Below are 11075 nucleotides of genomic sequence, written 5' to 3'. Positions count from 1 at the left end.
ACTGAAATTAGGCATGGCATTAAGAAGCATATCAGAAATAGCAGATTTGACGATTGTCCTTCATCCTCAATACTTTTCCCATAATATAAGCAATATCAGCAGGGTGGCAAGGTGGCACAGTGGTTAGCATTGCCGATGTGCAGCCTCAGAGCATTGGGGTCCTGGGTTCAATTGCTGGGGTGCCATCTGCATGGAGTTTACATCTTCGCCATGTGTTCGCATGGATTTTCTATGGGTGCTCAGTTTCCTCCCATGGCTCAATGACGTACTGGTAGGTTAATTGGCTTCTAGGAAAACTGGCCCTGGTGTGAGAATGTGCATTTGTGTCTGTATCTGTGGGTTCCCTGCAATGGACTGGCGTATCATGTATGGTGTATCCCACCTTGCGCTTGATGCAGATTCTGCCTCTCCTGCGACCTGAATAGGGAAAAGTGGTTAGAAAATGGATGGATGAATACTATAAACATCACGATAAAATAGAAGCACTCATCTAGCAAGCGGTCCATAACAACTGTCGCTTTTTCTGCTGGTGCTGATTCTTTGAAATGAATAACCACTTAATCTGAAGGCTGCTGTGATGCTCTTGTCTTCCAGAGTTTCAATGCTCTTACTCATTCTAAGATGAAGTTATGGAAGTGTGCAGCCATCGCCTTGATGCTCTGTGGTGCAGCACTGTCAGCCTTCCTCTGTAGAAACATGATTCCTGGAGGAGAGGGGCCTGGGGCCTGGCCTTCATCTTCATCCTCCACAATCTCCTCCTCGCGGCTCAAAGGACATCACAGGGCAGTCCGAGCTGCAGACAAGCCTTCTCTCTTCAGAGAATGTAAGCAACCCACCTTTTTCTTTCTAAAAATAGATGGTTTTGGCTATGGGCTAAGTGAAATAAGGCAGGAAATAAAAGCTATAGAACAGTTCTTCGTACATTTTAGAATACACTGCAAAGAATTATTTTTTTAAGACTTCAGTCTCAAAATCAGTATCCTCAAACACAGTTACATGCATTCCCTCTCATACATTAATTTCATGCATGAATTAAAGAGCTTGAAGTTCACAGGCTACACTATAAAGTGTTCTTAAACTGAATTCTGTTTCAGATTATTTTGAATGAAATGGAAATTCTGTACAAGGAGAGCTTATTACACATTAAATGTCGCAGGATGGAAGCATTTCTTCAAATAGAAAGAGCTTTATTTAATGATCAGGCACCCAGAGAATATATTTGTTTGTCTGAGGAAAAGGGGTTAGATATCCCCTTGTTCAGGGTATAAAAGACTGCCCATGCTTTCAAGGAAGGAAAAACTACATGTCTGAAAGATTATTGTTTTTGGACACCTACTTTTTTCAAATGCAGAATGCAAATACATTTTTCTGCAGACAGGATTCAATCTGGACATCTGTTTTATGCAGGAAAAACAAAAATCCACCCAAACACACAAACCTCATGAGGTATCCTCAAGTATAAGCATAATCAAGCTCAGCTGTAATTAATCACCCAACACTGTTCTGTTTCTGAAGTAGCCAATTCAGCAGTGGCCTTGCCACCTTTTGGCTCCAGAAGTTGAAAGGAAATCAGTGTTTGCTTTTTTGTCAAGGAGTCGCTTTGCTTATATACTGCTTAGGATAAAAGCCTACAAGTACATAAACATTTTCCAAATGACTTATGTTCGTGACATTCCACAGTTCCTGAAACGCCAACAACTTTACAGGTGACACTCCACAGCCAGTTGAAAAGTTACAGACCAGGAGAAAACTGAAATACTTCACATTTCTGAACTTGTCTGAAGCTACACTCAATTTCAAGTTCAACAGTGCCAACTCCATGGATACAAATTCCATGCAACCGGTCGTTACGGCAATAAAGTATTGAACTGACATGCAGAAAACACAAATTTCCTAGAAATGCTTTTCACTCCATGAATCACTCCTGTGTCACCTCACTACATCCATCTTCCAGAATCTTCAGTATGTAGGACCGCAGATTCAAAGCGGACAGATAAGAAGTTTCCCTGAGTTCATGTTTGAGCCTCATCACCCCTGTTTAACATGTTTTACACGTTTCAATCCACGTGGACCTCAGTATAAAATGAAAGAGACGTCAGTAAAACTTCTACATAAAGTTCACTTACAAATCAACATGTACAAGACAAGCCACAGCTGGAATAAGATACTGCCTTAAACGCACTTGTGCTTCCCTCCATGCACGTAGGTGACACAGACATCTGTATGCTGAGAAGGTCAAGAACAAACAAGTTTCTCCCACTACCAAGGGCACATAAATGTTCAGAACGCTAAGTAGGAGCTTGAGTCAAAGCAGCCTGTGCTGCAAAGTTTAAAGACCTCAGTTACAGGAGTTTGTACCCAACTCAGGCCAAAGAGGAAACAAGTCCTGCGATTAGCTCAAAGAAGATACAGAACATTAAGAATGGTTACAAAGAGAGGAGACATTCCTTAAATGTATGTCCACTTTGTTTTCACGAATGATTTTTATGGGTCTATGATTTTTTTCCAAAATCATAGACCCAAAACATAGTGTGGCTCATCTGAGTGGGCTCAAGAAATGGGCACATAGTCTGAGCCACCTTTACCTACTCATGTGAGGAGCAACAAGGATTGGGCATCTGAAGCACAGTGGCGGGCAAAGTGTGAAGGAAGCCAGTTCACTGCTGTGTATATTCAAACACCTCCACCGAGAGGAAGGAGCACCATTACTTTCAAGGAAAAGAAACTCTTAGAGCAACAGACACTATGAGATTTCCTGAAGAAGGTTCAGGGGTCAAGCAAAAGTTGCAGCTTAATGAATTTCCCCATCTGGGAAGATGGAATCCTTAGCCATGTGATTTGGGGACACTCGTGCCTCACAGGAGCCAGGCCATTTGGTTCACATCCAAGCATACCTTCAGCCTTAGTCACCACACACAATTAACAGTGTTTAGATGCTGTGTGTAAACACATAGGCGCATTTGCAACTTAATCATTTGAGTAACAGGTATTTCCTAGATGCAATGTTTATTTACTGAGGCCTGTTTAATGTAGCATCTGGACTGTTAATCGAGCTGAATGTAACAAACTATCCAGCTGAATGTAACAAGTTGATTTGAAACATTGAGCATTTAAGGAATTATTTAATCCATTAGGAAACTCCAAAGCAAAAAAAGACTTTTAAAGTGTGTTGGTACCACAATAAGGTACTTTTACATCTATAGAGTTGTTTTAAATGAAAAGAGCCAATGTCAAGATGCAAATAAATTGAATCTTTTAATAGCAAAGTCTACGTCTGAACGGCTCAGTTTCAAAGTCAATGCAGAAATGCGTAACTGTGAGCTGTAGTGCTGTAGCTACGTTAGGGAGTATCCTGCACATGTCCTTCCTGATGGTGGCACAGATCATTGGTGCCAAGACAAACCAAAAAGAAAAACAGCAGTTTTCCTGGGGTGAATGCTGCAAACATGTCATTTATTAGTTCTTCAGCCATTCCATAGTTTATGGTTAACTTTATGAAGATTGAAATAACAAACAGCACATGGCTAATAATATGTTGTGAAATCTGTCAGCACCATTTTTCATCTCTTTTTACAGAGGTTTAGGACCCACTGATTTTAAATCTAATCTTTGAAAATGGACTTGCATCTCTCTTTTTCTTCCTCTTAATTCCTTCTGACAGTCTAGGAAGCTAGGCGGATATAGGATTTAAAGTTAATAGTGATAGTAAAATCCTGTGTTGGAAACTTGGACATGACCTGTTAAAAAATACTTGAATTATAGATAAATATATACGAAATAATTTGATTATGGACTCATGGTAATACCTAGAAATATTATGGATAATGGAAGGATTAGGCTTGTGAACTGTCTTGCTTATATTCTCTCACTCATGCCCCTAATGTGCTAAACAGCTTATAAAAAACTATCAAGATTATAAGCTGTTGCTAACTATATAGTGCCAGTGCCCCAAAGTAACCCATCAAACACAAACACCATGTTGCATACCTTAGTGTTTCGTGGAACGTTCTACTAAGTCTGCATGTGCAGATATTACTGAATATCAGGTCATTTTTTCATATTTCTTCATACTTTTCACTGCAGCAAATAGTTTTTTCAGCTTTTGAAGCAAGCAGAAAAGTGCTAATGAATTCATGGCTACCATAACGATTGTTCTTATTAGGAAATCATATTAGGAAATCAAGCCAAACAATGTTACTGCCGATGTTTTTTCCTTTCAATTACGGTGCCAATATTTTGCCTGCTCATAAACACAATTTTCCTGGCAAGAAGAATAAACTCTCCAGACTGACCAAATCAATTATGTTTTGATGAGTGATGGGAGGTAAATGGACGATATTAGGCCTGGGCGTGCCAAAATAAATTTCTGTAATTTTTACAAATGTTTATTTTATGTTTGGCAGCGAAACAAATGTTTATGTTTCAGTGCCACAACAAATCCCTGGCACTCTCACGGTAGGTTAACTGAACCCAGCGAAAGCCACAAATGCTGAATGATTACAGATAGTAATAGTTTTATACAGTATGTGGCTCACATGTTATTCACCCACATTAAGGCCTGAATTTGGCAAAAACATGCACTTTCCCCAAAGTAACATGCTTATGTTAAAATTAAAGTGAATACGGAGAGCCTATTTCGCTTGTAGGATGAGCCACAGTGTGAACGCTGCAGGTCCAGACCTCAGAGATTCTAGTTCTAACTGGAGGTCCAATACGCAGCATAGAATTGGGTACAATTTCACAATAGTCCCTGTGCAATGATGTTAGTGAGCCAAGCAGCAACAGAAATCAGATCAAATCTGAAGACATTCAGAGGACTCAAGAATGACCTAGCTCATGTGCGTGCAGGGTGACGTTGTTGATTGTATTGGACATCAGGGAAAAAGGGGCTTTAAGAAATGGCTGCTCGCAAAACGGATTGCCTTTCTGAAACCCCCTTTTTGTTTCCCCAGTTTCGTATCTGTTGCAAAGCTACACAGAAGGGGAGGTAAAGCAGCTGATCAGCGCCCTGGTGGACAGATCGGGGCAGGAGGACTCGCGCCTGGACCTCAGCCTCAGCAAGAGGACTAAGAGAGCCAGAAAGGGGCTGCTGAAGCCGTGCTCCCTGAAGGAGCTGGAGGTGAGCGTGAGCCAGCTGGGGCTCGGGTACGAGGGGGACGAGATCCTGCTGTTCAGGTACTGCAGCGGGAGGTGCCAGGAGGCCCGGCGCAACTACGACCTGACGCTGGAGCACATGAAGAAGCAGGGCCGCGTGAAGAAGGGCAAGGCCCGACACAAGCCCTGCTGCCGCCCCACCGAATACGACGACGACATCTCCTTCCTGGACAACGGCAACAAGTACCACACCATCCGCGAGGTGTCGGCCAGGAAGTGCGGCTGCGTGTGACACCGCCGCCCTGGTGGCCGACCCGTCCCGCTCCGAACGGAGCAAGAGGTACTGTAGACAACCCCCGGACAAGCTGCTCAAACCTTGTGTAAGACTACAAGAGAAACCGAGGACCTCTCTGAGGAGAAGCTGGATTTATTTATATTTCTTTTTTACCGATCTACTTCTCGAACACCCAGCTCACAGATTTCACCTGTTTCAGCCCCCCCTTAACGCCCACTTTTTCATTCATCCCGGCTGAAAGTCCGATCGGCCTGAGAACACCCATTTGTTAGCACAACGCATTCACATGCATGTTTGAAATGGTGAAGGACATTCAAACCGTGCACACTGTGCAATGCTTTAACTTAAAAACAAAACAATCAAAACCCTATGCAAGTGAAGTTTGTGGGCTGGAAAGGTGGCGAATAAGTGTTTTTACAACTTGTTTCACATAACAGGCGTTCCAGTTTCTGTTAGTATTGCTGAAGATTGAAGCCTTCACGTCAATGCATCAACTGTTACAATCTACCTCATTCTCATTGAACAAAACCAAACTTCTATCAGCCAGGCCAAGGGGACACTGAACCCACTCTAGCTGCTCTACAAGCTCCTCAGAGAAAGGAAGTGATACTGACATGGAATCAAAGGGAAAGCTAGCTTCTCCTCCTAATGCCCACTTTAGAGTCCAGAGAGTAAACACAGTCACCATGTATGTTGGCCACAACGTTCTTGACGTTGAAGTTGAAGTGACCTAACAAAGGACAAGCTTCAGCCGACATCCAGCTTGTTGCAAAGCTCCAAGCATGGTAACTTTCTGAACTCAGATGACTTGTAAATATTATCCGTAGAGTGACCATGGAGAAAGACTTTCAGAACATTGTATGTTAAACCTATAATCTTGTGCTTTTGTTTCCTGAAAGCATTTTTGCCAAATTTCACCTTTCCTACTACATTGAGGTTTATCTGTTATAGCCACTGTCCAACCAGTGAGGATCTACAGAGTTTTGCTTCCAAAATGCTTGAATTTAGCATTCCTCCAAAAATGATACGATCAGAAAACACTCAATTACATAAAAGCTCGCACTTGTGGCCTGTACAGCCTATGTTGATGTATCTTGTAGCTCTTCTGTCCAATAAGCTGTTCTCAGCCCTGGTCCAGAAGTATCCCTGTATCTTCTGATTTAATTTTAGCTAAGCTCTTGTTCAGTTAAGCTAACTGACCTCTAGTTGACTACTCAGATGGACGAAGATAGTAATTAACATTAACTGTCATTTTTCACACCCACCTCCTCTTGTGTATTGGAATATAAGTAACTGGACATTTGGAGTGTTTGATACATTCCCACCTGTGTCTGGGTATCATAAATCAACTGCTTAGACACAAATAAGGCCATCAGCTCTTAATTAATAAGCAATCTGAGGAGAGAACAGAAGGATATTTGCTGAATGTCTTTGCAACAACACTTCTGCAGCAAAAGATTTTTCAAACCAAAGACTTGTAAGAAACTAACAAACAGAAAACAAAGCGCAGGTTTGGGTCTAATTAAGCAAAACATTCACTTACAAATGTCAAAACTGATTAGCCCGAGTGATTAAGAGCTCATCTGGAATGAAAGCCACCAGACACAGGGTCCTCCTGGATCAGGGCTGAGTCCTGACATATACAGCTGATGCCCATGGCAGGTAGACCCAAACCTATGAACCACCTCCATCACTTTCTCAAGCACAGCATGAGACCTTTCCTCCAAAGCTTCTTATTCCCCTGAGCAGATATGTTTTTCATAGCTTCTCAGGAACAGGGACATTCATATTCACAGACCTACATGCATGATAATGTTTAAAACAAATACCTGAAAAAAGAGATTTTCCTAATACTCAAAGTTACACTAGTCACAATAATTAGCTCTCTTTCAACATATTTATATTACAGATAAATGCTTTACATATTCTTACCAGGGTATTTAATACTTACAGTAAATAGGCCATACAGTCATAGATTATGAGTAAGAGACGTTAAATTATACCGAATTAAATTAAAGTATCGAATACACCACTAAGATATCCAAAATATTGTGTGGGTTTATATTTCTGACTCTGTACTTATAGCACAGTATCACACTCTGATAGCTCTTTGATTTAATCTGTCTTGTTTTTGTTCCTTGTAACGGCTATTTGCTTGAGGGCAGAAAAAATCATTGTACTACCTGGTGCTGTCATGTGAGAAGCAATTCTTTCAAATCTTGTGTTACTTTATGCATTGAGAAAACTCTAAACAAAGGTTAATTTCTGGCAAAGTTCCTTGGAACCCATTCCATTAAGTTAGCAGAAAGCCAGACACTTTCATGCAGGTATTTATGTTTAAGAAAAAGCAATAGTGCTGCTTTTCTGGTCTCTTGAGCTGGGATCAACTGGGGCAGTAGTCAGTGACAGACATACCCCCACATGCAATTTTACTGGCAGAATGATACATATGCGTCTGGTGTTTGAAAGATCTAGATAAACAACAAAAGAGAAAATGGCAAATTCAACTCAAGTTCCTTACATGTACACCGGGCATTCTTCTATGTGAGTGAATCTGTAACTTACTGTACATTTTTGCTATAGTACAATCTCACCTATGTTTGCCACACTCTATTTAGAGCAATTAAAGCTGCCCCTTGTAATAGATGTGCACAACTTAAACCATTAGTTAACAGATGACAAAACTGCATGCTTGCAAACTATGTATTTATAACCTTTTGGGCTGCTACCAATCTTGGAAGACATTATGTCCCTGAAGATGTAAATGGCTGATTACCTTTACCATATGTCCATATTCATAAAATAATTCTGAGGCACAATAGCACCAATTTCTCACTCTGATAAGGGAATTACAGCCAATAAAAGCTGCCCAGGGTCGTCATGTACTTCAAATAAATAAGCAAACATGACTGATGAAATTAACCTTGTTCAAAAAAGGTCACATTGTATAATTCTGAAAATGTTTTTGAAAACTGAATGTCCACAAAAATGTTATTGCCACTCTGTCTCTATCTCTTAGTCCCAAATTGTTCCTTTAACCCTGCTAGATACACTTCTCTGATACCACTACTGATTGTATAACTGACTTCACAAGTCACAAGTCAAACCACAGTGATCTAAAGCTTATGGGACTCTCTGCAGCAACCAAATACCTAAATATATACCTTTACAAATCCAGCTACAGTATGCATCTGATTAGCCAACATCAATCAGTTTGTATCTCATTCACACCAACCTTAAAATTTGAATTGAGATTACATGAAAATGTTTCTGAAATTGTTTCTTGCTTAAGAAATTATAGGCAACAGTTCTTCAAGTGTAGTACGACAAGCATATTTTTTTATTTTACTGTGTCAGTACATGCCCCTTCTATTGGTCACAGTACATGGGAAAAATCCTTAACCTCAAGTTTTGAAAATAGATTGCAAACATCTGCCCTATTGTTGTGAGAAAATACATTCATATATTAATGAACCAACAATAAAAGGATACTCTCACACTGGTGTTCAGTGATGGGAACAAAACCTGACACTCTTCCCAGGCACATATCGTTTTTAACCCAGTCCCTTCCTTGGAATGATGACAAACACAGTCCTTCCAAAAAACTCACAATCCAACCCTCCCTGGACATCTGAGGCTCTTCTTGCATGGTAAACAACGTTAACAAGTTTAGTAAAGCCTGGTATGATAAACTTGCACTCTTCTCATCTGGACCCACAATTTGTAGCCCATTACCTTTACTGGTGCACTTGGGGGACCATGTTGTACAGCAGAGATACTGTGGCTTTCATTCCATATAAGTCTCAAAATGTATTGATGTAAGTTTTTACGTAGTTGCATACGTTGTTTTCCACCTGTCAAGGTCACAGGCAACAGATAAAGGCATCAGACAGCAGGGCAGAGCTGTCAGAGAGCCCCCAGTGCAGGATGAGCCAACGTCCTCTAGATGCAACTGCAACTCCTAAGACTTGGCTGTGTCCGCAGGCTTGCAGTGACATCAGAGTGATCGGCCTCGATCCAGATCTCTATCTGGTGCTCCTTCTCCTGTCAGGCACTGCGGAGCTCCCAAAGTATCCCATAAAAACCATGCTACAGAGTCCCCTTCTCCCCAAACAAGTACAGGATCTATTGCAGGAAAGCCAAAAAATCATAGTCTGAGATCCATAGAAAAGTCCCTAATGAGGTCAGTCGATTAAAGGAACCGACTCATGAAGCCACTAAGAGCTTTCTTGCAATGACAGCCAGAAAATACTGAGATCTGCCAGTAATTGAGGCACCTGACCTAAAGCCTATGTAGTAAAAAATATCAAAAGATAGCAGTTCATGTTAACAGTACGTACCAGTTAATGGTCCTGTATAAACTGGCTAATAAGTGAACTTGTATCTGAAAGCTATATGACACACGTAATGTATGTGACACATATATTGAAATATACCTGTGTTAGTTCCAAGCTTGTGTAAACGTTAAATGTACAGATTTCTGCATGTAATACATACTGTACTGCTAAGACATCAGGCCACATTTATAGCACTGAATCTTGGGTGACACTTTAGTTGAAGCATCTCATTCAAGGCATGCACCAATTTTATCTGAAGTGATGCAGAGCACCTACATAGTAATACACTATAAATACTCCGTTTGCAATATTTCAAGCTGGAAACTCTAAAGGGTCAAGGGTCCCTTAGTCATATTGAATTGTGCATTTAAACTTCAAAACAATTAAAACTAAAAAAAGGTGAGGTAATATTGAGCACTGCAGTATTTTGGGAGTGTTCTGCAGCAATCCTAAACTTTACAAGTTTTCATTTCCGGTACAGCTTAACAGAAAAGGTGGTGTTGTATTTATATCACTTGGGTGTCAGTATGTTTCACGAGCACCTAACAGTGGATCTTTACTTAAAGTGTTACCTCAGCGTTTTCCCTGTCCAGACGTCGCTTTTCGTTACTTGCTGTCTCTTGAGCATTTGTGATAAACAAGATGAAAAAGTAACACACAGTAAACTTCAGTTCTGGCATTGTTGGACTCTCTGGACCAACTGCAGTAAGTTGATGCAATGCATCTGTATTATGGATAATCTATATTTATTGGAAGTAAGTTATGTTTTATTTATTTAGGTATCATCATTGATAAAGAAGAACACTTTTATTTATTGAACTATTGGTGCCAAAGTGGAGTTTACATGTATTATATTCTACACCCTATACTGACTGTTGAATAAACTTTACAAGCTTAAAAAAACGAAAACTGTCTGGTTTTTAAATGTGGTACACTGAGCGGTGCCAATGCCTGGCCCTACTGCTGCCTCCAGTGGGAATAAAAATTTACCTAACACAATTTTGAGTGAAATCCTCATTTAAGGTAAGATACACAGCTTAGGAACAAGCACACAGTAAAACCTGAAGCAGCCGAAATCCCAGCCTTTGACTGCACAGTCTCATTCCCACATTCTGAGAACAAGGCACTGTGACTGGACAGGGCTACAGAACAACTGCTAAAATCATAACTATATGAACAAGCAATCTCCACATTTTTTCAGAATGTCCTCGGTATGTGTTTCCAATGTATAGATTTGGCCAAGGTTATGCTTTGATCTATTAAAAAGAGAAGCCACAAAACAAAAAGAAAATGTCACACAACATCTCATTTAAAGGAAATCATTTGTTAATGTTTGGACATGGTTTCGG

The 11075-nt window shown here is 40.5% G+C and overlaps 1 protein-coding gene across 1 annotated transcript; it reads left to right on the top strand.

Moving 5' to 3' along the window:
• Positions 1 to 600: 600 nt before the first annotated feature.
• Positions 601 to 5483, top strand: nrtn (neurturin). Its single transcript, XM_088907905.1, has 2 exons — positions 601 to 823; positions 4953 to 5483. Exons 1-2 carry the CDS (start codon positions 622 to 624, stop codon positions 5384 to 5386), a joined length of 636 nt encoding a protein of 211 aa, XP_088764031.1. The 5' UTR covers positions 601 to 621; the 3' UTR covers positions 5387 to 5483.
• The last annotated feature ends 5592 nt before the right edge of the window (positions 5484 to 11075 follow it).

This window comes from Atractosteus spatula, chromosome 28 (assembly GCF_055471065.1).
Source record: "Atractosteus spatula isolate fAtrSpa1 chromosome 28, fAtrSpa1.hap1, whole genome shotgun sequence".
NCBI classification, from domain to species: Eukaryota; Metazoa; Chordata; class Actinopteri; order Semionotiformes; family Lepisosteidae; genus Atractosteus; species Atractosteus spatula.
This window is presented reverse-complemented; position numbering and strand designations above follow the sequence as displayed.

What these genes read in the sequence shown, in the direction of transcription:
- nrtn (XM_088907905.1), top strand. Translation starts at nt 622, where the DNA reads ATGAAGTTATGGAAGTGTGCAGCCATCGCCTTGATGCTCTGTGGTGCA. An exon ending in GCCTTCTCTCTTCAGAGAAT is followed by an intron (nt 824 to 4,952) that starts GTAAGCAACCCA and finishes TTGTTTCCCCAG; the next exon opens with TTTCGTATCTGTTGCAAAGC.